The sequence below is a fragment of the Psilocybe cubensis genome, chromosome 4 (genome assembly GCF_017499595.1).
Source record: "Psilocybe cubensis strain MGC-MH-2018 chromosome 4, whole genome shotgun sequence".
Classification (NCBI taxonomy): Eukaryota; Fungi; Basidiomycota; class Agaricomycetes; order Agaricales; family Agrocybaceae; genus Psilocybe; species Psilocybe cubensis.
Genome location: NC_063002.1, coordinates 4001077 through 4026146, shown reverse-complemented (window position 1 = coordinate 4026146; position 25070 = coordinate 4001077). Strand labels below are relative to the sequence as shown.

Below are 25070 nucleotides of genomic sequence, written 5' to 3'. Positions count from 1 at the left end.
TCTGTCGGCGTACGTCGTGCAAACCACGAACCACTCATCTCATATGAAGTCCACTCTGCCTGTTGACCACTGTCTGCACTTCATTTGTCATCAGCTTTCTGTGCTCTCCGTGGGTACCTAACGCTATATATAAATTAAACATAATCATCTCCACTAACGCTGGCAGGGACATGGAAGCCAAAACTTAAATGCCAGACAATTGCGCCCCCTCAACAAAATGCTGCGAGTGCAGATATCTTTAACATTGACCTATGTTCGTCTACAATTTATCTTAAACCGCCGCAACCTATTTTTTTATATTTTAGAGCCCTCACGTAAGTACTGGTAAAGAACGTAGGCAGGTAGTTATCCAACATTGATTGTTGCGATACCTCCGAAGCGGTTTGGCGTTGGTTATTATACGCTTTCCTAGCTACATTCCTTTCCCATCCTTTCTGCAGTGATGTGGTGCTCAATGCCAGCCTTGCTTATGGCCTATGCTGCGCTCGTTGTTGCCAACAAAGCCGCCTCCGATGTTATTGATCTTACCCCGGCGACCTTTGAGTCCATAGTCCAGGAGGAACCGCTCCTCTTGGTTGCATTCGTTGCTCCATCAATGTACGATTTTTCTCCACTACACTCCTTGTTCAATCATTGAACATCAATTCCTAGGTCGTACCACTGCGTGCGCTTGGCTCCGCATTATGAACAGGCCGCCACCGCCCTAAAGGAGAGGGGAATCAAGGTTGCAAAGGTGGACTGTGTCCGCGAGGCTGATTTCTGTCAGTCAGAAGGGATACAAGTATATCCGTGAGTGACAGTAGACTCGAAGTGATAAATTATACCTCCCATACGCTGTTTGCAGTGTTCTCAAAGTTTACCGGCATGGCGAGGCAACAACCTACACTGGCCCACGAAAATCATATCACATTGTTGACTACATGATTCAGTAAGTCCAACGACTGAATCAATGACCTTCAACTTACCTTAAATGTGGCGTAGTCAGCACTACCGCACTGTTTTCGATGTCACAGCCGAGAACCACGACGCGTTCACTAAATCTGATAAAGTGGTTGTGATCGCTTACCTCTCCAGTACCACCGACGACCTCGCTCTCGAATTCCGCGAAGCTTCCTTCGCCCTCCGAAACGACTACCTCTTTGGTATGGCGACCGACAAGGCAGCCATCGAAGCTGCCAGTGTCACCGCCCCCTCTATTGTTGTATATCGGTCCTTCGATGAGCCCAGACTGGAGTACCCGTATCCAATTTATTCCCTCTCAATGAACGATCTTGTGGAGTGGGTAAGCGGCCTTGCGATCCCTGTGTTTGCTAACGATGATGGGTCAGACTACGCCGTGTTTCTCCGCAGCGGCAAGCCCTTAGCAATTCTGTTCGTCGGTCCTAGCCCAACCGCCGACAAGGAGGCACAAATATCCGGGATCGCCCCCATTGCAGCGAAATACAAGTCCAAGATGAATTTTGTCTGGAGCGACGCGAGTATTTTTGGCAGTCACCCCGACGTCCACTATCCTGTGTTTGTTATCCACAATGTGGGAAGGCAGTCCAAGTACCCACTTGCGCCCCAAAAGGTTCAGGGTGTCACACCTGAGCGTGCTATCGAATTGGTAGAGCGGTACCTCGGTGGAAAGCGCGGCCGTCCACTTAAGGATCAACCTGTCCCTGACCTCCAGGAAGAGCCTGTCCTCACAGTGTTTGACAACTTCAGCCTTGCGAAGATAAATTCCGATTATAGCAAAGATATTTTCATACATTTTTATAATATACGGTATGTGATTACAATACGATATCATTCTTTCTTATTCTCTCCCACATTCACACACGCATACAATTTGGTCCTTAACATCATCATGATAGGTCCAGAGAAAGTATGCTCCTCGAACCTATCTGGGATAACCTCGGCAAGAAATACGCTGCCATCAAGGACCGTATTGTCATGTAAGACTGTGCTCATCATACTCTTAGCTTTAGCTCATGTTGTGGGGGTTTGTGACGTCCTAATCATTGCAACAGCGCTAGGATGGACTCCCTAGAACACGGGCTTCCACTATTCACCCCCTTCCGCATGACGACATTGCCCACTCTCATGTTCCGGTCTGCGGGCACTCACGGCTTCATCGAATATGACTCTACCAATTACGCCTTTGAAAATCTAGTCTCATTTGTTGAAATGCACGCCAAGAACCCTCTTGACCTTCCCGAGGTATCAGACTCTCAAGACGCCCAGGCTCCGTTCTCCGTTGGAAGCTAAAAACATTTAAGGCGCTTCTGCACAAGATATACAGGTCAACGATCAAGGTCAGGAACGTTTATAATTAAACTCTACTTATATCTGCGCTCTACATTTATACAAACACGGAAAATGAATCAAGTGTCCTAGTAACTTGAATACTGATGTAATGAATATTTCAAGTTAAAGTTTCCGTGCTACCTGTAACCTGCCAGCTCATATCTCATGAGCTAACGATATAATAATGATTATAAAGGAGGCATCCTTGAGATAGAGTTGATGTGGAAAAGACTCGCCTAGTGTTGACTGCGTTCCCTATCAGCCTCGTCCACCGTGGCGTGCTTAACGGGATCCATATCGATGACAAAGTCCTGCCAGGCATTATGCACAGTGTGATGATGAGATTTTACAAAACGACGCTGGAGGCTCACCGACATGCCCAGTGGGCGGCAAAATCCATGTTGTGATTGAATGTTGGCGGCATTAATTCCCACAGATATCTGATTGTCGAAGGCCACGAGGTATTGGCTAATGAGCACTTTGCTGCGTCGCAGTAAGATAGCACATTGCATTAGGAACCATAATCTTAACAATAAATACGGTGAAATTTGTCTTCCGTCGATTACATACAGGCAGCAGCAACTGATATTACAATGTCATAATATTGCATAAAACCTAGGTAGTCAGAAGTATTGAGCATTGATTTCCGTACCGGTTATGTTTGACCTTGAGTGCGGTATTCGATTACGAGCAGCACACACCTCACCAGGAACCGACTATGACAACATCGTCTCCCTTTACAACAATGCCAAAGTGGCCGAGTACATGTCCTATGACTTTCCTGTTCCTCAAGGAGACAGCTTGAAGGAGTTTTTCCAGGGTATAGTCACCAAAAATGCGGAAATGTTTTGCATCGTCGAAACTATACCACAATCTCAAGGTGGAAAAGATGATGTGGAGAAACCAAGATTTGTTGGCATGGCCGCCTTATGGGTATCGCGACGGGAGAGGGGACATAGACACTCAGAGTTTGGTATCGGCCTCATGCCTGAGTTCTGGGGGAAAGGCTATGGCAAGGAGATCACCAAGTTCTTGATACACCATGGATTCTACCATCTGAATTTGCATCGCATATCGCTCGAGACGATCGGTGGAAATGATCGCGCAATTACGATGTACAAAGCATGGTACGGATAAAGTTCCCTGTAGTCTTAACCTGGTACTAAGTCAATTTTGAAGTGGATTTGTTGAAGAAGGTAGGCTGCGAGAAGCGGTATGGGTTAGGGGAGGATGGAGAGACATCATTGTAATGGGAATTCTCGTTGACGAGTGGCGAGAAAGGTCGTTAAATCGTGATTGATGTTGTCAATGTAAAGAGATTGCGTTCCCGTGCAGTTGAGAACTCGAGATTTGAAGCTGAGAAAGATAAACGCTTAGAGGAATATAATTGAATAATCGAGTTTATTAACACGAACATGAGAAAGAAATCAACTGAAGGATGACAAGAGTCGATGAATGTCGATGTGCAATGTTGAATATAGCGAACTGCAAGTATTTTGTATATGTACATGAGCAGATGAAAACAACATGTCGAAAAGAGAGAGGAAGGTTGGATATAATGCTTGATTGATATAGGTGCCAAGCCGTGGGCCTCAGCGCTAATCGCTTGGCAACACGGAAAGGAAGGGAAATTAAAGGGAGTTGGCTGGGTTCTCTGATGCTAAGTCTTGGATCAAAATGCAATCAACGCCAAACAGTTAAAGAGGACTGAACGTTGTGAAAATTAAAAAGAAGATGAAAAAATCTGAAAAAGATAATTGAGTTAATCCATTCTGTTTCGGAAAACATACCTGCCCGCCATATCCTCGCTGTCTTGAATGGATCCTTCGGATCCGAATATTTGCCGCTGATCGTAGAGCCGGCGTATTATCGTTGTTAATTTTTCCATCACCTGGTCCCGTTCCGTTGTACCATTTTCGTCATATAAATCGACGACTGGTAGGATATCATGCATTTTTTGCACCCAGTACATGTCCACATGCCATGTTCTGTACGGGTACTGTCGGCGTTAAATCCCTTCGCCCTCCAATTTGCCCCACTGAAGCTCCAGCCCGAGGTTTAAAACTCCGCTATCTATTTTTCACAGGACTAAAAATAGATTATAGGATTCACCAATGCAAGAGCATCATTGCTGCTCCCATGATGTCTAGAGTCGCAAAAACATGTCATGTAAAGTGTCACGGTTTAAGTTCTTCTCTTTTGTCTCTATCACGACAGGGAGAACTCACTAAACTGTCAGTCATCTCCCCACTTTGGTGGCCATGCACCCTGACTCAACCATGCGTCGCACACAGCGAGCATATTCCGCCTGGAGCTATTTCCCCAACTACACGGACCAACCATTCCGAACGAGAGTTCTTCAGTTCCTTACTGTCGCAAAAGATTCGGAAATCTAGAATGTTGGATTTGTTCAAAAGCCATACCATCAAGGAAAACCTCCAACACATTACAGTTCTCAATTGCGACAGACAATCACAGCAATGGCCTTCTCATTGTTTAAAAAGTTGGTTCTCCTGGCCATATCTACAAGCCCTGCTTTGGCTCAAACAATTACCGGTGCTACTCAATGCATACCAGCTGGACAATATACCTTGTGCCAAAATCTTTGGGGTGCAAATAGTGGTACAGGATCACAAAGTTCTACCCTCATCTCGGCCTCTGGATCATCCGTCTCATGGTCTACCAACTGGAACTGGCAGAACAATCCTAACAACGTGAAAAGCTGTGAGTTTCTATTAACTTCCTTCTCCGTTTGTCTCGAACTGAGGATTCCAAAAGACGCAAATGTTCAGTCAAACAGTGCTCTCGGAGTTCAGGTACAAGTGAATCGCTCTAACTGTATTTGTATACTCACTCCTTGTAAAGCTCAACAACATTGCATCGGCGCCTTCAACTTTTGACTGGACATACCAAAGTCAATCATCTGGTATCAGAGCTGATGTCAGCTACGACATTTGGCTTGGAAGTGCCTCTTCCGGAAATCCCGCATCCAGTGCATCCTCTTATGAAATGTAAGAATTTTACCCTTTGTATTACAATAAACATTTGACTGTAACTATTTGATAGCATGATCTGGTTGTCTGGTCTTGGAGGGTAAGCTTCTAAGCTATGCATCTTATATGGAAATCCCATGATGTTCAATATGTCGCAGAATCCAACCCGTCGGTAGCCAAATCCAGACCGGAATTAACCTAGCTGGACACACATGGACTCTTTGGTCCGGACCGAATAGCAACTGGCGCGTCTTCTCATTTGTGTCAGCATCTGGGAACATCAATAACTTCAGTGCCGATCTGAACCCATTCTTCCGTTGAGTCACCCTGGTTTGACTCGTAAACATTATCTAATATGTACCTTTCCAGAATACCTCATTAAAAACCAAGGTGTATCAGGCTCCCAAGTACGTACCGTCTTTACTAAATCAAAATGCTTTGCACTTACCACAATTTACCTCCAGTACGTTCAATCAATTCAAGCTGGAACCGAGCCATTCACTGGTTCTGCCAACCTCGTCATTAACAGCTACAGTGTTGCTATCAACAAGGGAACGCCTTCTTCCACCGCGTCTGGCGGGAACCCCACAGGAAACCCGTCGTCTGGTTCCGGCTCGGTTGCACAATACGGTCAGTGTGGTGGCACTGGATACTCAGGGCCCACTGCATGTGCTTCTCCGTACACTTGCACATACAGCAACCCATACTACTCCCAGTGCCTTTAAGGAGTTCAAGGCGTTAAATAACGTGCGACTAGGTAGTGCAAATAATACTACAAGTATGAATATATGAGTTTTGTTGTGAAATGTCTCCAATTAATGTCAAGGCGATCTACTTCAACTGTACAAAACAGGACGACAATAATATGAGTCATATTGTATACTATAGTACCAATAGAATTATCAGATGCTTTGGTAGTTATATCTACTACTGTACTCCTATTCCACAGACACCGCAATTAGTATTAATTCAAAGTCGAATTACTTATTGCAAAGGATAGAATAAATCAACCTGGCCATTAGGTGTCGCATTCGAGACAACATTGACCGAGAACCGTTCGTTAGTATCAGCTGTCACTTCCCAGCTGACCGGAGGGCGCGAACCGTCCTGGTTCACAATATCGATGGCCCGCATTGTGGTGCGTCCGCGTGGGAGATCCGTGGGCCCAGACGCGCCGTAGATCTCCAGCGCCTCGAAGGTGATCGTGAGTTCCTCCGGTGATGTTATGGAGAGAGACGACGCTGGAATCCCGGTGAACACAGAATTATAGTTGTACGACGTGCTTCCGCCCGACGTGGATGTGCTCTGGAGTGTCATCACACCAACGAGAGTCTGGCCTACGCTTACAGGGGTGACAGGGGTGGCAAAGACGTCGGAGCCATACAACCACCACGATGCCACGGACCAGTAGTTTCCTCCTCCAGCTGGAGAGACACCAAATTGCAGCACTGGCTGCAGGATGCCGTCAAAGGACTGCGGCTCGAGCGCATTAAAGATGTAGAGCAGCTGGCCGTCCACGTTTTCCGGGACGTTTGGGACGGACCAGAGGGTGGAGAATGTGGATATGGGGCTGGGCGCTGTGTTCCCCCAGAACGCGAGCTCAACGTATCCTGATTGCAGTGCGCGTCGTGCGAGAGAGTCGCGCGGCTGGGTGGCGTTTAGACCCCTCTGGGCCTTATTGGAGGGAAGGGAGAAGATGGTGGTTCCGTTGGGTGCAATTACATTGACTGTGCTAGCTTCATGTTGAATGAGCGAGCCATGAGGAACGACATGTACGTTGGATGAGTGAATTGGACCACTTGGTGTGTTCACAATGTCATCACCCCTGGCGGAGCGAGGGAATGTCTGTGGATTCGGTTGGTCAGTTGAAGTTGCGTTATGTACATTATGATTTATACATACCTTGGTAAATTTGGTGGAGGTAGGGTATGCAAGTGCATTAATCGCAGTTAGCGACACTGCTACCAACGGAAGTAACAGCTTGAGCGATAACATTAATAACGATTTAGAAAATGTGGTTTGAGGATGTAGCGTTTAGCAGACGCTGTCTGTTCAAATTAGTGGATGGGTAATGTGCACATTACAACGTCCTTTTATACTTTTAAACCATGCTGAATAACAGAATTTACTTCCTTTATACCTGCGTGGTTGTCGGCGGGATATAGGTATCTAATCCAATACTGTAGCAAGGTCCAGTTCCCGCTCCTACAGATTATGCTTGATGACTGAACGAAAAAGTATCTCCATTCGTCAAGCTCCGGCCCCATTACTACACAGATATATGTAAACTAAAGTTAGACGCTCGTTTATCATGTTGTCAAATCAGATTCTAGCGCCTATACACTTTGGCATTGACCGAATACAAAGCCCTCTGCCTCCCTACCTATAGCATATCAAAGATAATAAGACTACTGAGACGTCGGAGAGGCTGATTGGGAAAATTTATCAAGTCGATACACAACGTAGTCATCGGCTCCAGGAAGCGCGCAGGTTTACTGTCTGCTAATGCTGTTCGTATTTGCGACATTCATTCCATTGTGGGAACTCGGCAGAACAATTGTGGCTCGCCGGTCAATGCCGAAAAGTCAATTTCCCCTTCCGGCCGTCTGAATTTGAATACGCTCTTACAAATATCGAATGTGCCGATGGTCGGCAGGTTTGGAATGTTCCAGGTGATCCCTGAAGTGTGTATTTCAGGGTTCACATACGCAGTTATGCACTCTGGAAAAGTGTAAAGTCTCTTAGGATCCAGAGGTTTCATTTCTGTACCGGTTAACTCATTTTCTTTGTATATCAATAGCAAGTACGGGTATGATAAGGAATCTGATGGTGGCACATATCAGCTTGGAGGATGTATTGAACCTTTAGAATACCGTAGTTCCCCGTCGCAAAGTTGCTACGTGCCTGAAAACCGCGATGTATTAAAAATCAATCCAGAATACCCCCATCTTACACATGTGCATAGCAATCATATTGTTTTCTTTCAAGCGGACTGGCATGAATCTCTAACAATTCAAGTTTATCAGCGACTGTTGCGGAACCCGAATTGCTCCTGAATGGATAATTAATTATCAACCCTTATCAACATACATGTAAAAATGTTGCCTGCAAGGCTAGGAGGGGAGCAGACATAACTGAGAGGGGGTATATCACATTCAACAACTTTTCAGATGGTGGCAAACTCAAAAAAATCAGACTTGCGACTGGTCGATAAACTGGTATTAGTATTTACATTGTAGATAAGAAGGATGAGAATACATACAGTAACTCTTCGTATAGCACGCTTCGGAGTACTAGACTGGTCTGGAGATGTTAATATTATTCTTGATTATTTATAGATATGAGCGATTTAATTTCAGACTTGTTTTCACGCTAGACCTTTCTACGGAGCGCGATGCAATCTGAATGTACGAATTTGACTGGAGCACATTGATGAACATCGTTATACCAGGCACTTCTAGACAAAGGTATATTCTGTTAATGAATCCAAGTCTGTGCACGGGTGTATCTGGTCCTCGTGATCGTGAGACCATAATTTTTCTTGTGTATATAAGGCGGCCAATCCTACTACCGTCCCGTTTCCTTGATTCTTCCACAATCAACAACCGCTTATGATGATAACCTCTGGTGCAACGAGTTGAACCAGCCGCGTCTCGTCTCGACGAGGCTGCAGGCGGTGTTGACATCGTCCGTTCGGCACCACATACCTTGTTAATAACATAGGGACGGGCTGAAACTATCTGATGGCGGTTCTTGATATACTCCCTCCCTTTTCTGTCGCTTTTTTCATGTCGGGATTGCTATAGCCGGCTATTTTCCATTTTCCTCCTGTCACGTAAACGTCATGCACTGTTATTAATATGAAACAACTCATTTTTGTTGGATTATGATGCGTCGCGCATGGTTGATTTATCTGGGAAGCGTGTTCTGGCTTTGGCGTTATGGTTGAAAATAGGTGGGTATGAACTGTGGGGGTATGCTGTTAAACTGGTTGTGTGGTTGGAAAGATTGGAAATGTAGTGTGTTGGTCGGACTCGGAGTCAGGATACTTTTCCCTCATTAGCAATGCAACAAACGAGCGACAATTTTCCATCATACCTGATCCGCTCTTGGCTCACTATTGGTGGATCCCGCATGTAAGGATAGAAGGGAGGCAGAGCGGCTCCGAGATTGATCAGAAGGACTCCTTATCTGTCTGTCTGTCAATACTATCCAGACGTATATAGGAATTTGGACTATTGAGGTCTAGTCGTGGGATAGTATAAAGGTTGTGGATATGGATTAGATGAGCAAAGGGTTCGAAAAAGAACGTGCTAGACGTAGTAGTGAGTCAGAAGAAGTCTAGACCGACATTCGTCTGATTTTGACAGAGACAGTGTGCTAACTACTACTAGCGGGCACTGTATATCACGGCGGGCAATTGCCAGTCATGTTGCCAAATGGCACGTGTGCGGGAGGATATTGGCATGTTTTTGTGTCACAAAAGAAAACTTTTGGGTATGTTTCTGATCGTCCGGGTTTATGCACAAGAAACCAATAGCATGTACACCTTTTCTATTAGATATACATTAAATCCCATGCCCAGGCAACCAAACTTAACTTGTGAAAAAGATGGTGTGACACAAAAAAATGACAGGTAACCTCCCCGCACCCATGCCTCACACCTGCCATTTCGCAAACATGACCGCCAATTGCCCGCCCTGCATATAATTGACTCGAAACGAAGAATGGGCGGCGACCGCGCCGATTCCCCAAAGGAAGTGACGCGTGATGTGATTAGTTGTGACGTGATTATTTCCAAATATAGGCCACCGCGAGTAGATAACCTGGCTGGCGGCGCTGGTGTTGACTCGCTCCTGCTTGGTCTACACAGCAGCAGCATCACCGCACTTGAACCAAGGACTCTCATATTCTCTCATATCTTCTTACTTTTTATATTGCTTGTTTATATATATACGCATTTAGTTGCGTACTACCACAGTTGTACACTAAAGGAGGTTGTTTCAGTGTTTGTGACTCATCCAGCCTCCCTTTCATCGCTTCGTTTAGGTCAGTTCCTACCTTTTCTTTTATACAACTAACATTATTGAAAAACATATTAGGACTCTCTTTTCATGCCCCCTCGTTCCTCGCGCGCCAGCAATGCCCGAAACCAGCAGCAACACAGACAACATCAACATCAACACCAGCAGCCAACGCCTCCCATCACTGATAACGACAACGACAACGACAACGACAAAGATTCGCCACGGCGCGGACTCACAGCTGATCTATCGCCACCTGCACAGCTACCGACACCGTTACCTGACACAGGAGCTGTAGTGCCACAAGCAGACCTCGAGCTCTTGCCGCCTTTCGAGCTTGACGGAGATGCGCGTGCTAGTGTTGAGACTGGCGTGTATGCTAATGTGGAGGGTGTGACGGAAAGAGAGAGGGGCAGAGAGCGTGGAAGGGTGAGGGTTAGCCCTAGCGACGGCGACCACGATAGCGATAAGCACCGCGACCACGATAACACCAACCAATCGCACTTTACTGGCAACTTGACGGGCGCACTGATGCCTGTCACAGTCGGCGCTGGGATGCTTGCTCTGTCTGATAAGGAAGCTAACTCCTCTTCCTACCCTGCTGTTGCCGATGAAGAGGTGTCGGAGGACCTAGCACAGACGTATACCTATGCACCACAAGACATCACCCCGAACAGGAGGACGACGGTGGAAGAGCACGGCTCGCCGCCGCCGTTGCCTATCCCACCGCGTACCTCCGTGACCGGGGAGCAGGCTTTCAGATACAGACAGGAGGATGTGATGTGGGATGAGGAGTTCCAGAACGTCCAACACACAGGAGGAGTCCGTGAGACGTCTTCTGGATCTGCCTATGCCCGGTATGTTCATTTCTCTTTTTCTCGATTTCTTTAATTTGCATTCTTTCTTCTTGTCTCTTTTGACCTTTTGCCCTTCGACTGAGCTGCACTGGCTCTTCTTACTTATTTCCCTTTTCCTTCCCCTTGTCCGGCGCATCGTCACCCGCATTGTCGGTCTGAACATGCATTGAGTTCCATGCCTCGCGTATATCCCATCCACACCCACGTTTTGAACGTGAATTTGGATTGTTACCCCACGCATGCGGCCTTTGTCTGGGGTAATCATCATGGTGGACGGACGGATGGTGATGTCATCATAACCCTTTCAGGCGTACGCACGGATCTAAATTGAGCTTGGTCCACTGAAGCCTATGCATTTGTTCGGGTTGTTTCTGTTGTTCGGAGGTGGGGATTGATGTTAGTGGATATACTGGTTGAGGTTGGGATCAATTTTTGGTGTCATCATTTCTATCCTGGTTTACGCTGCTGTACCCTGTTTCATATCGTGCGCAATGCTCAGCGCCGTACTTCTTTCTGCTGCGCTGCGTTTGCCAGCACATCTCTACTTTGAATCAGATTTCATTTCATTCACGTTGTGATGTGGATTCTGTGGTTGAATGTAACCGCATTCATTTCCCTTTATTTCACTTGAAACTCCCAGTTTCATCTTGTTCGCCATTCACTTTTAGTTTCGTTATGCATTTTCCCCCTCATCGTTTGCCATTCTGTGACTTCTACACCATCCGTTTCACAATATTTATTTCATTTATCCTTCCCATGTTCATATCCGTGTAAGCCACGGTGTTCTGCCTCGTGTGGATCTGGTTGCACGAAGAGAAGATTGGGGTGCGTTTGGAGGATGGCGTTTCTTGCCCCTCATTTTTTCTTTTCGCTTTTGCATTTACGCACTCCTTCGTTCGCTCCTCGTCCCCGTTGTTTTTTTGTCTTTCTTCTGCATCCATTTTTTCCAACTTTTCACAAGCGAAGAATCTTCCTTCTTTAAAATTTCTTTTGGTCTTTCTTTCATTTTATTATTTTGACCTTTCTTCTATCCATATTTTGCCATGTCGTACTTCCAAACGCTGTATACGAAATTGGCTAATGCACCGTTTTCATTGTCAAGCCCCGACGCGTCTACGAGTCCCCCTGTTTCATCCACTTCGCCTCTACGCCGGAATTCGAGTTCAACATCGAATCAACAGCCGGCATCGATACTTGATACCCTTAACCGCACAATTCGAGGACACATGCCGTACGCACCGCCGTCGTCAGTTCCTGCACCACCAGCTGTGTCGAGACGGAGGGTGGAAGGCGTCGGTGCTGGAGGCTTCGGTTTCTCTGTCAAAAGTAGTGGAGGTGGAGACAGGGAGAGAGAGGCGAGGATGAAGCAGGAGTTTGAGAGGGAGTATGAAAGAGATGGAGATGACGAGGACTATGAGAGGCATGGTGGCTACGGCCATGCCCCCAATACCCAGCAGGACAGAGAATATAGGCCTACACATCCAACCGCAAAGCACCGAAGTGTCGATTTAGGTGTTGAACATGAGGAAGGTCCGTATGGAGGTGGAGGTGGAGGTGGAGGTGGGTATGGATACGGATACGGAATGGAACACACCCGCGGATACTCGGAAGCGATGAATCAAGGTGTAGAACCTGGAATTGGAACTAGGATACCTGGAAGGAGAGATTTGAAGAGCGGGGAGTACGGGATTTCAGGTGGGAGAGGGCGAGGAGCAGTTGGTATGGAACGAGATAGTGGAGTTGATCATGGGTATGGGTATGGTGGATATGGATATGGTTACGGTGAAGAGGGTGAAGGGGTTGAGAAAGGTAGAGGCTCTATGGGAGTTGGAGGAGGAGTTGAAAATGTAAAGGGTGCGGGAGTGGCGAGAGGTCAGGGACAGAACCAGGGTTTGGTGCGTGTGCGAGACGATGGAATTGTGGGGGCGAGGTGGGATGTGCTCAACGATCGGTATAACTATTTTATTTTATTTTTCTTTCTTCCTCGCTAATGCTTTTTTAAATCTTTAGACGGGTCCTTGTAGTCGCCTATCCGTCGGCCCTGCAGATATGGGATACGTATGACCTGAAAGCGATTAGGGAGGTCGTGCGTCTGCGATTCGATGCTTCTGCTTCTTCTGGCACGCAAACGCAGTGGAGTGCGCTTTTCGCTCTTGGTAGGGAACCGATGGGTACAGTAAAGGGCAAGGTTGCCGGCCATGGTGTCGGTGGTAGGATGGGGTCAGGCAGAGACGATTTTACAATCCGCGTTGCACATGCGGTTATCCTTCCCACTACCAGCAGGCGAGCAAAGGCTGCGACGCGCGACAAGGACGTGTTTGAGGATGAGAGGCCGTTGCTTGGTTTGTTACTTGAAGCAGAGGCAGCGGAAGAGGATGGTAATGCGGGAGTCGAGTCTGTGACGGAAGTGGTGTTTGTGGTATATTCGCTTCGGACACATCGAGTGGTGAAGCATATACCGCTCTCGGGGATTCCTGATTTTAGGAGTCGTGCGGGTACTTTTGATGTTAGCAAGGATTTCGTAGTCCTTGTAAGTTGTTACTTCTCCTTTATTCTCTTTGAGTTTGTTGATTTTCTTTGCTTTGTCTAGAGCACGAAGAGCCCGCCAACACTACATATTCTTTCGTCCGCGACATTCCGGAGGCTTCACACTATCCACTCAACGTCCCTGGAAGCGTTCACAAGCCCCCCGCGTATACCTCCTCCTACCCCACATGGCTCAGAAATGAATGTGGATGTAGCAGGTATCAGCACCGCCGCTGGAGGACCTCCCAGCGTGCATGCAGACGCAACAACCGGAAAGTCCAGAACAGGCGCCTTTTCGTCGGGCCTCTCATTGTCGATTGCCAACGCCATTTCGAACGCGCTGTATGCACCAGGGAGCCGCAGTAGCACGCCTGCTTCTGTCAATCCTAGTGGAAATGCTGAGCAAGCTGATGGATCAGTCTCCGTGCCAGTAGTGTACCCCTCTCCGGTGTTTGCGCTGTCTGGAAGACTCCTGGCGTATGCATCGCCCGTCCCTGGGCGCAGCACGGGGACTAGTGGAGGAGATGCCGGCTCTATGTCTCCAGGGGGTGTTGGTGGCGTCGGCTCGTCCCCTTCTCCGTCATCCTTTCTCAGTGTCGGTACCGGTATCACTTCAGGTATTAGTAAAGCCTCTCGCCGGCTCTCGTCATCGTCATCAGCGTCTGTACACTCGAACGCACCGTCCAGCGCGTCATCGTCGTCCGCGCCCTTCGGGCTGAGTGCCATAAGTGGGATTGGGGCAAGTATCCCGCGCACACAGGCGGAGGTAGGGCATGCTGCACTGAGGGTCAGCGAGAGCGTGGTGAGTGGTATGCGGTTTTTGGGTGGTATGGCGGTGGATGCTGCGCGTAGCAGAGTGGGCGCTGGCGTGGGAGGTGGTGTACCAGTCAGGCAGGGTACACCTGTAGGTGCAGGGCGGGCGGGCGGAAGTGTTAGTGGAGGAGGGAATGGGAGGTACATCTCCAGAAGTGCACCGGATAATGCGGAGGATGTGGATGATTCTGCGGCTGCGCAAGCTTTGCGTGAGCGCAGGTACTCCGCCAACGCGTCAGCCGCTGTTGGAAGTGTTCCCTCGTCCTCGTCGTATGTCAGTTCGCATGCCGTCGCACCACATACGACGGGCGTGGTTGAACACGGGCATTATGTGACGGTGCTGGATTTAGCACCGCTCCTGGACTCCAACTCTAGCGAGGCAGATGGATTTGGACGCGATCTGGAAAGCACTGTGAAGAATATACACGACGTCGGCGTTGTCTATAATGACGAACTTGTCGACGACATGCGCCCTATCCGGACCCCTATGAAGATTGATGAATTCAATGCATCGCGTAGCCAGCCCGTCGCAGGTCTCTGCTTCGCGCAGGATGGGACGAGCGTGGGCGTGATCACGCGCGACGGGCACAGTGTCAAAGTATTCAGGCTCCGCCCCGTGCCGTCCGTCGTGCGTCTAGGAGAAAGGAACACATCGTCAGAATTGGTGGAGGAAACTGGTTTGCAGGAGCCGCCACAAGGCCCGCGTGCTTCCCAGGTTTATGACTTGTATCGCGGACGCACGTCTGCTGTGGTGGAGGGTGTGGATTGGGCGAAAGACGGCAGGTGGGTTGCGGTTGGTACGCGAAATAGGACTGTTCATGTGTTCGCGACGAACCCTTACGGCGGCAAGACCGATTTACGAAGCCACATGGAGGGGAGGGTTAGAAATGTGGATGTGATTGTAAGTTTTCTTCTTTCCTTTATATCTTTCGTAGATAGGAGAATTTCGGTTTTGGGCTGACGGTTTGCCGCCCAATCTCTATAGGAGCACCCAATGACGTCTTTAAACGCGATCGCGAAGCTGCGTGGGACTAAGGGCGCACAAGCACAGGCGAGCGCACCACTAGCGTTCACATTCCTCTCGCCATGCGATGTGTTGTCGGCACCAGATCTTGCGCCGCCACGTTCTCCTGCGGCACCACCGCCCATGAATATCGTCAGCCGTTCGCCGTCCTCGCCAAAAACGGGTTATACCAGCCATGCTCATGCCAGTGCGAGTAGCACGTCAACAACAACTAGTGCATCTGGTGGAAAGCGCAGCACGAATTTCCAGGATGTGCTTCTCTTCGACCCGGCGAGCGGCGTGCTGTCGCTAAGACGGCTTGCTCTTGACAAGCAGCCCGTAAGAGACGTTGTAGGGGCATCGGTGCATGCGCTCGGCGTGGGTGTGACGAGCATATCACTACCGGGTGTGGGTGGAGTGGGGCGGCTGAGCTCGTCTTCACCATCGACAAAGGGCGGATTGGGCACGGCTGCTATTTCTGGGTCTGGAAGTGGGAGCGGTAGTGGTAGCGCCGGTACGGAGACTCAGATGGAGCTCACGGCGAAGGAGAGTGTATTGGCGACATGGACTTTGTTTGCGAGACGTGATCGGGAGTGGGCAGAGATCAAGACGCCGGTTGTACCACCTGTGAAGGGACCAGTTAGTGTAGGAAGCCCTCGAGAGTGAGTTTCTCCCCTTCTTTGTGATTAATGGATCTTGATTTTCATTTTCAATATATGTAGCTGGCTTGCGGAGGGTGAAATCACCACAGGCTCAAACTCCAAACGCGTTCTGCCTCGATCACTATATCTTTCACACCAATTCTTATTCCATACTCTAGGCGAAGACTACCACGCGCTGATCAGGCGGTACCAGTTCGATATAGCAGGGGACAGGATTGACGTGCGCCGCCAGGTCGAAATCAGTGCATACTCGTCCTCCTCGCCCGTGTCTGGCCTTCCTCTCCCAGGTGCCATCAGCAGTGGTGGGAGCGGAAGCGGAAGTAGCGTCGGCCGCGAACACATGCTCGACTTCTCGCCCTCATCGCCACCGCATTCACATTCGCACATGCACTCGCACTCCATCCAACGCGTTTCCTCGTCGTTTGACGAGCCCATTGCATCTGCGATTTCAGGCCGCTTCTTCGAGCCCGACCATCCCAATGTGTATGGGTCCAGTGCAGGTACCACCTCTACCAGCAATGCGCATGCCCGCTCTCACTCTGTGTCGGGGGCGATCCCTCCCATACTCCCTATGTATCCGAACGGCGGGGTGCATGCGACGGGCGGCTCTTTCAGGAACGCGATTGCTATCCCGATTGGGCGGAAGATGGCAGGGATTGGAGATGGCGTCAGCGAGGGTGTGGCGAGGCTCAGGCGGGAGATGTTGCAGAAGGCTAAGACTGGCGGTGCTGGGCGCAAGGAGAGGGAGAGGGAGGATAATTCTGGTGGACAGCAGCAGGTTGTGCCGCTGGAATTTGATGAGGAAGATGAGGACTTTGTTGGACACGCGGGAGAGGGGAGTGGGAATGTGACTTCGGCGCCTTCGTCGACTTTGAACGCGACATATATGCAGCAGCCGCAACAGCAATCACATCTGCAGCTGGTGTCTGATGTCGATGGTGGCGACGTGGTTGGTGCGGTAGACGAAGAGATATGGGATGGCGGGTGGGACATGCAAGATCGGATGGCTGTGGAAGAGCAGGAGGGGTTCTATGAGCTTGACGGGCGAGGTGTCGGTTTCGTCTCCGGTCTGAACGTGGCGGGGGTAAGTGGGGGTGGTAGTGCTGCCATTACACGCGTTGTCTCTGGGAGCCGTGGTGGTGGTATTAGTGGTCCCAGTCAGGGTGTAAGCGATGAGTTGCAGCCGCTGGATGCTTCGTCTGCCAGTGCACGCCACCCGCAAACATTGGCAACTGCCATCGAGCCCAACCTGATAGATTTGGAATCGTCCTTCACAGCGCCTAGCAACAATACCAAGAATGCGAATAGGAAGACGAAGCAGAAACGGCGTGGCTGAATATCACCTGTATTGGCAAACTTCTTTTCGTTTTTTCTGTTCATCCCTCACTCCACTCTTTTGAAGAAACTATTGTATATATTAGTGCCACATTCATCTTCAAGTGCCGCTCTTACTTTCATCTTGCGCCCATCCACTCCTCTTTGACTTCCTTGTCTTTGAGTGTTAGTACTACTGCTTGGGAAATGGGGCAAGGGGCCAGGCTTCGATCTGCTCGTAATTAACCGTCTTGTATCATAGGTCACATAATTAAAATGAAAATAAAAAATTTATTGAAGACATGGGGTCTATCTCTATTGACAATAATCATCAAATAATCGAGGCTGTCCCTTAGCCCCGTAGAATAACACAAATGAAAAATAAATCATTCGATGCAGTCTAATACCGATCTCAATAAAAACCAATTCATAGGTGTCAGCACGCCGAGAAGCAAGCCAAAGTAGGCGATAACCTTCCGGGGTTCAGGCATACTGACAATCAGAACTTAGACCCAAAGTGACATATAAAGTAACATGAAATAAATATTAGTGTATATATGACGATACAAAAGCATGAGTTGACGTAGACAGACTACATAAATGTTTATTCCACGTGGGGGTTTTCAAAAATGCTTTGAAGATACAGCGAATGTTGAGCAATATGAGTACGAATATGGGTATAAAGCTAGCAATATCCCTTTCTGCCTTCGGAAAGCCAGTCAGAGGTGAAGCTGCCAGAGAAATAACGGGGGTATATTGGTTAGAAAGATTATCGATGCCGATGGGACTAAAACCGTGAGCAATGACCGTTACCGTAACACGCCACGAAGCTTCCAATTCGACGTGAAGGATGTAGTGAGCGCGGGCAATACTCGCCCTTCGTATTGAGAACATCACATCCCTGCTCCTTATCTCCGTACCGCCTGACTTCGTGTGTGTATGACCAAGATTTTCTGTTTAGAAGAAAGTTACCAAAACGGCTTCCAAGCAATGAATGTGGGTGGTGTCCAGGTCCATTGTATCCATGATGTCCACGACGTCCACGACGCATAGACGGCTGTCCAGTACGCGTGCCACGCACTCCAGGAATCTCGCCATGCCTTCCAATTCTCCTCGTCGCTGTTACCAAATGACGGTGGGGACAAATTCTCATCCATGGATAAATTACCAAATGATTCTTCAAATGAGCTGAACCCATCTTGAGCGCAGGTGAGAATAGGGAAGGTGCAAATGGTGTCATCTTGATCTTGATTAGTATTTCCTTGGAAAAGATAGGAAACATGGAAAAAATCGCCCACCTCGATTTACCCAGTGTGACGGGTGCAAGGGATTGGTCGAGTAATGTATATCGCCTTCAGGGTGGACATATGACTCCCATGCTGTCTTCAATCCGTCAAGAAATTGCTTCGGCGAAAAGGTGTCAAAAGGATGGGATTCTTTAACTGTTGAGTTTTGCTCTAGTTCACTTTGAGTAATGGATTTTTGAATATATGCGACTCCATAGTCTGGGGCCGATTTTCCTTGTCGAGAGTTCAATGATGACGACAGTGCCTCTGGCTTTAGTGTATTTGACATACCTAGCGCATTAGATTCCGCGATAAGAGAAAGAAAGGCTTCAGCATCCATGAGTCTTTTTTCCAGGCTTTTGATATACGACTCTGAGGAATTGCACGGCTCGATAGCTTGCGGCGGCATAACGATGAACGTATTCTTATGCTCGTGATGGACGTAGTCTCCTGCAGAAGCGACAAATGTTCCCCCACTGATGTCAAGGTTACTGGAAGACTCTAACATGCTCGCGGAGCATTTCTTCCCTGCTATTTCCTCACCCTGACGCTTATTTACGAGAGATTCGTCCACTTCTTCGGGAAGTCTAAGTATTGTTGTCGCGGTCCACACTTTCTCCGACATGGTAGTTGTCTTGAATCAAGTCTACCTTTGAGGGTGTCGTCCTATAGGAATTGATGTCTGTAGTACGAGAATATGGGTGAAAGACAAATAATGTCAAGGTTATCGTCGGCGCTGATTACGGATCCTAGTACACCATTATTAGGAACGTGCAGCTGCAGGAAACGTGCCACCTACTCGGCATTGTCGGAGTAAACCGTGGGAAGTAAGGTCAGATTGGGGTCGTCAATTTTCGTTCCTAACTTCACAAACAGGTTATCTGGAAGCACTCACCGTTGAATTTGAAGCTGAAGGAAGCACCCGTCTTCGTCGTGGAAATAAACGACCCGTTATTTGTCCAGCCATGTGGAATATGTTTCAATGTGATGTTGTATTCACGAGAACCAAAGGGAATGGAGCTGGTGTTGTGCACAGTATCAGTCTGGTAACAAATGAAATCCAACCACGCCGGCTTCGAAGAGGTGGCCTGCACTAGAACTCGAAGATTATGACGGGTGTTTGATGACTTGATGATGCATACACGACTGTTGGTGCTGTGTATTGGTGGGATAGGCTTGTTATCCAGATAACATGTCCATGCAGATGCATTCGTCTTCGACGGTACACCCTAAACCTCCAGATAGTTTCCTGTGTAAATGTGCAAAATTTCATACAAAGATTAAAATTGGACGTTCATCAGCTCGGCGCTTACAGACCTGTGTAATCGTACGTAAATCCACTTATGCTTTCAGTCCTATGTGCAGTGCCATTGAAACCGTTGGCTTGGTGGTTTGGAACCTTAGTCCATTTGTCATGATCATATATGATGCTAGGATGGGCATCGTCCACCAAGAAGAAAGGAATAGTTTTGACAGATAAACAGAATGGCGGTTGAGTTTGGGGATGTATGATGGGTATGAAGGGTATAATATATATGCAGAGCCATCGCCTGGTGTCCAGTCTCATGCGGTGATCATCAACATCTTTTACTGAAAGTAGATTTGGTGAAAAGCATTTAGAAATTGAAATGGTACATAAAACATATATAACTGTATGCCATTGATATGTGCTCTGTGATGTTTAAAGGAACGGTCGTGTGACCAGTTGTAGCGCACTTAGATACTAATTTTGGGCAGTGATGCTACCATCATTATCCGTTCACGGTATCCTCGTTATACAGGTAAGACTGATGATCAGATTAATTTCTAAGAATTTCCAGAATATTCAAACTTTTCACAGCGGAGTGTACGTAGGAGGGACTTCTACAACGGTAGTCTGGTTCTCGATGTGGCGTTCAAGTCTCACGCCGCTGTCCTCATGCACAAGTAAGCGAATGGAGGGAGAGTGGCGTACATCTCCAGAGTTTTGATTGGTGTTCATTTGTGCAATAGGCGCCTGTCGAGAGCGCACCATCGACGGGGAAATTCGAGCTGAAAACAGTCCGCGTGTTTTACGAAGTGGATTTGGAAGTGATGGCGTACTGATTTGAGGGATTACTGGGTCTGACTCGGGGAAAAGCTGTCTCATTTGCTTTGAGGGCGGGATGAAGGGTGGCCCTGCCAAGGCTGGAAAAGGTGACACTGCACTGTCTGCTGTCGAATCGCGTAATTGTCGTCGCCGGCGGTTGTACAATACCAATAATGCGAGAATACCAAGGATACCAAGGAAGGCTCCACATAATCCATATATAATTGGCCCAGCGCTATCGATACCTTGCATTCCGGCAGACGAGGTAGGGGAAGATGACACCGGCACGGTTGCATTTGAGACATTTCTAGTTGCCAAATTCATTATCTGATCGTGGACGAGGAGAGATGTCATTAGGAGTGGGGCAGTCTCTGGGTTCCCATAGTATATTATTTTGATTTGATGTGAACTGGGTCGATATTGGGGTGTCTGGAAGAGGACCTGATTGCTTAACGAGTCTTGCTCCTTGGTCGATAGATTCTCGATCAAGAAATACGTCGGATCATCGTCATCGACTGCGTATGATCCTACAGAAGAATTATGTGCAAAGTCGTTGTTGTAAATCCCAAGACCAGCCACTGAAGCGCCTGATCAAATCACGTAAGATTTGGTACGCTCAGCGTCTGAAATAGTTCATGGAAACACTTGGGTACACACCTGTAAAATTGAAAACCAGTGTTGCCCCCGGAACCATCGAGGCAATAAACGTGCCCTGATTATTCCATTGCTCTGACAATTGTTTATCACTCCTCGTTGTGGTCAGGGAAAATTCTCGAAGCGAGGCAACGGGGGCGGGTGCAAGGTTTGTCGAGTTGTTTGGCACATATCGAATAAAATCTACCCAAAAAGGATCATCAGCAGTTCCGTTGACCTGTATTCGTAGCGTGTGCTGTCCTGCATTTGTAGTGGTTGTGCACATTGGGGAGAGTAGCGGGGTTGGCGATGTTGTTGCTGCCGTCACATGAGAAGACGATGTCGTGTTTGATGAGCCCAGCTTCACCCCATCGAGAAAACAGTCGAATGCATTTGTTCCTGCGATCCATGCCTCTACATAACTACCTGTTTTACACCGTTCGTGTTCAATGATACAGTCCATGAGACGAGTGGCTATGGCCTCACCGGTGAAGTTGTATGAGAATTCCGTGCTCTTGAACGCAGCATGTAGTGTGCTATTAAACGGAAATTGTGGATTTACATTGGCAGTAGATGTGCCGTAATCCGTCTGCCATCCACTCCCGTATAAAATGGCTGGATTTGAGTCGTCAACGATAATGCTATCTGGGCCACGTTTGACCATTCCTTTGGAATTGACAACGACATCTGCGTTTGTAGGAATGGTTGAATTCAGAATTGCTTTCTGCATGTTAAGCCTCATGAGGTATGGAAACAGTTGGATGCACGTCTCTGCTGCTTCCAGTCCTTGGATTCATATAGCCCCGCATGAAAATCATGATGGTGCTTATAGTAGTCGTGATGAAATTCGATCAAGGTTAAGCATAGATATATCAATGCTGGCTCTAAGCAACATAACTTGGTCAACTCACACGTTTACAAAACACCCAGTTCAGTATAACTCCCATGAAAAAGAAAATCAAAGATTATTGAGCTCGAATGGATAGGTACCAATGTCCTTATTGCCATATTCACCATATCATACATTGGTGGCCCATAGTCAAAGAAATGACACGGATTCAACGTAAATAATGTATTCATCTTCAGGTGATTGATGATGCGATGATGTCAAGACGACGAAAAAAATGGCAGCAGGCATCCGTGTTGGTAGCACTCGCTTTGCCGGCCCTAATATACTCAACGGTTCCTACTCTACCGACCTAATGATTCTAGATTACTGGTATAAAGTAACTGGCAAAGATAATGTTGGGGTAAGCCCCGGGAGGCTCCCCTAGGGGCTTGTCCGGATCTGGCGGATTTGAGGCCAGAATTGCGGATTATTGGGACGTTTACCAGAGTCAAAGAATATTTTTGCACTCCAAATTCAGTTTAAATGGAGAGAAAATGCCATAATTTTACGGTGTTGACTGATTGGCGTGCGCAGGGGAGATAAATTACCATATTTGGAAGTACCCCTGAGAAGGTCTGTCCGGTTTCGGGGATTTGAGGGCCAAAATCAGCAAAATTGAGATAACTCGTGCCACCTGCCCGCAGATTTAGTGACAGTTTGTTATAATAATGTATGTAATGTCATCTGTTGGCCGCAGTGCTGTTAATTTGTGTAATGAAGTAGATCTAATTTAGCTGAAGGGTGGGTGGGATTTTGAACGCAGGGTTTCAATATAAGTGGTGAGGCCGGTGGATGTATGCGTCGGCTAACGAGTCTAATATAATACTTGTAAAATTTGGCTTTGTTTGTTCGAGGTTTTCGCCACCACAACTAGATTTGACTGGAGAAAATTGCTCGCTTCGCTCACAATATCTAATCTTTTTCCTGTGATCTGATCTGCATCGTCCTTACCTTGTTGACTTATTGACTTTCTCTTTCTCTTAGATGAACTGTAGGCCAACAAAACTCAATACATCTGCTAAAGAAAAGCAGGTTGACCAAGAAAATTCTGATCTGGAACCGGTATCAACCATTCTCAGAATCACTAGAACCGTATGCTTTTACAATTTGACTGCAATTTATAGATTCCACAAACCACGCAGTTTCAGCCCATTCTTCCGGTACATTTTGACGAGTTGAATAAGATATGGCCAGAGAACCCGCGTATTCCTTCTGTACAATCACGTAAAGCCTGGGCGCTCGCTCGAGGCTTGAACCCAGTGAATGTAAACAACTGGTGGTACCGACGACGAAAGGTGGCGAAGAAGTCGAAGTTTTCGATTCCTAGGGATACGTATGAACTTGAAGTTGGAAACCCTCCTCCGGTTCCTGCGCCAATTATCAAGGAGGAACCAAAGCTCGTTGTTTTGGACTACACGGACCCAGGGGAGGTCGACCATATGGACGACGATGACTTTACAGTGACTTCACCGGAGACGCATATACCGGGCTCTGATGACACCTGCTTTTCCATGGATCTGACTATTGTTCCTTCAAGTCCTATAATGGCCGATAAAAATACGATGACGATCATTACAGATGAGAATCACGTTTCCTAAGATACGTACTAGTACTAAATCTAGCCTTTGGCACTTCGGCAACCCTATACAATTTGAATCTTCCTAGAGGACTGGTAACTCTTTAAGACCGCCCTCTTGTTGTATATATAATGGTTGATAATTTGACTCATTTCTGAGTGTTTTTGTAATGTCACAGTAGTTAAATGATCAACGCTGACTTTTCACAGTGGAGTATACGTAGGAGGGACTTCTACAACAGTAATCTGGTTCTCGATGGGGCGCTGAAGTCTCACACCACTATCCTCGTGAACGAGCAAGCGCAGAGAGGGTGAGCGGCGTGGTATGCGAGAGTTCATATCCGAGTCGGTATTGATCTGTGCAGGAGGGGCCTGTCGAGTGCGCATGATCGACGATAAAATATGCGCTGAAACCAGCCTGCGCGTTTTACGAAGTGGATTCGGACGTTCTGGAGGAGTTATTTGAGACCTCTCTGGGTCAAAGCGAAGATGTCTCAAGAGCTTTGAGGCCGGGACGACGGATTGCCCTGTCATTGTTGGGAAAGGTGATGCTGTCCTTTCTGCTACTGCCAATTCGCGTAATTGTCGCCGCCGACGGTTGTACAAAATGAACAATCCCAGAACACCAAGGACACCAAGAAACGCTCCACAAAATTCAGAAATGATTGGTGCAGAGCTATTGATACCTTGCTTCCCAGAAGAAGTGGTGGTAGTGGCTGTTGGCAAAGGTATTGAGGTAGAGGGTGTTGCCGGCAGAGTGACATCTGTGAGGCTACTATTATCCAAGTTCATCGTCTGATTGTGGACCAGTAAGGACGTCATAATAAGTGGGGCAGTCTCTGAACTACCGTAGTATACTATTTCGATTTGATGTGGACCAGGGGGGTATTGAATTGTCTGGAATAGCACTTGATTGCTTAGCGAGGATAGTTCATTGGAGGATAAATTTTCGATCAAAAAATATGTCGGTTGCTGGCCATCGACTGCATATGATCCTACAGATGAGTTGTGTGCAAACTTGTTGTCGTATATTCCTAAGCCAGCCACGGAAGCGCCTGGGATGGCGGTACTCTCAGTGTTGGTATGCATATTGTATTGTTGGCGCACACACCAGTGAAATTGAAAATCAGAGACGCC

General features: G+C 47.7%; 8 protein-coding genes across 8 annotated transcripts; 5 read left to right on the top strand and 3 right to left on the bottom strand.

Annotated features, from left to right (window-relative positions):
* Window positions 1–442: 442 nt before the first annotated feature.
* On the top strand, window positions 443–2250 carry JR316_0005465 (Protein disulfide-isomerase; the record flags this gene model as incomplete). Its single annotated transcript, XM_047891223.1, has 6 exons — window positions 443–597; window positions 652–789; window positions 845–928; window positions 982–1767; window positions 1857–1937; window positions 2013–2250. 6 exons carry the CDS (start codon window positions 443–445, stop codon window positions 2248–2250), a joined length of 1482 nt encoding a protein of 493 aa, XP_047750984.1.
* A 696-nt stretch (window positions 2251–2946) lies between these two features.
* On the top strand, window positions 2947–3589 carry JR316_0005464 (Spermidine N(1)-acetyltransferase; the record flags this gene model as incomplete). Its single annotated transcript, XM_047891222.1, has 2 exons — window positions 2947–3416; window positions 3469–3589. The coding sequence occupies 2 exons, from the start codon at window positions 2947–2949 to the stop codon at window positions 3587–3589; spliced, it is 591 nt and encodes a 196-aa protein (XP_047750983.1).
* Window positions 3590–4769: 1180 nt separating this feature from the next.
* On the top strand, window positions 4770–6007 carry JR316_0005463 (Xyloglucan-specific endo-beta-1,4-glucanase A; the record flags this gene model as incomplete). The annotated part of the gene is made up of 7 exons (XM_047891221.1): window positions 4770–5013; window positions 5068–5105; window positions 5155–5300; window positions 5356–5382; window positions 5441–5598; window positions 5652–5689; window positions 5747–6007. 7 exons carry the CDS (start codon window positions 4770–4772, stop codon window positions 6005–6007), a joined length of 912 nt encoding a protein of 303 aa, XP_047750982.1.
* A 259-nt stretch (window positions 6008–6266) lies between these two features.
* JR316_0005462 (uncharacterized protein) lies at window positions 6267–7277 on the bottom strand (the record flags this gene model as incomplete). The annotated part of the gene is made up of 2 exons (XM_047891220.1): window positions 6267–7127; window positions 7185–7277. The coding sequence occupies 2 exons, from the start codon at window positions 7275–7277 to the stop codon at window positions 6267–6269; spliced, it is 954 nt and encodes a 317-aa protein (XP_047750981.1).
* A 3119-nt stretch (window positions 7278–10396) lies between these two features.
* On the top strand, window positions 10397–17503 carry JR316_0005461 (Autophagy-related protein 18h; the record flags this gene model as incomplete). Its single annotated transcript, XM_047891219.1, has 6 exons — window positions 10397–11163; window positions 12266–13114; window positions 13174–13693; window positions 13754–15403; window positions 15488–16167; window positions 16228–17503. The coding sequence occupies 6 exons, from the start codon at window positions 10397–10399 to the stop codon at window positions 17501–17503; spliced, it is 5742 nt and encodes a 1913-aa protein (XP_047750980.1).
* Window positions 17504–18449: 946 nt separating this feature from the next.
* Window positions 18450–19392, bottom strand: JR316_0005460 (uncharacterized protein; the record flags this gene model as incomplete). Its single annotated transcript, XM_047891218.1, has 2 exons — window positions 18450–18727; window positions 18780–19392. 2 exons carry the CDS (start codon window positions 19390–19392, stop codon window positions 18450–18452), a joined length of 891 nt encoding a protein of 296 aa, XP_047750979.1.
* A 1209-nt stretch (window positions 19393–20601) lies between these two features.
* JR316_0005459 (uncharacterized protein) lies at window positions 20602–22210 on the bottom strand (the record flags this gene model as incomplete). The annotated part of the gene is made up of 2 exons (XM_047891217.1): window positions 20602–21422; window positions 21493–22210. 2 exons carry the CDS (start codon window positions 22208–22210, stop codon window positions 20602–20604), a joined length of 1539 nt encoding a protein of 512 aa, XP_047750978.1.
* Window positions 22211–23341: 1131 nt separating this feature from the next.
* On the top strand, window positions 23342–23955 carry JR316_0005458 (uncharacterized protein; the record flags this gene model as incomplete). Its single annotated transcript, XM_047891216.1, has 2 exons — window positions 23342–23449; window positions 23482–23955. The coding sequence occupies 2 exons, from the start codon at window positions 23342–23344 to the stop codon at window positions 23953–23955; spliced, it is 582 nt and encodes a 193-aa protein (XP_047750977.1).
* Between the last annotated feature and the right edge of the window lie 1115 nt (window positions 23956–25070).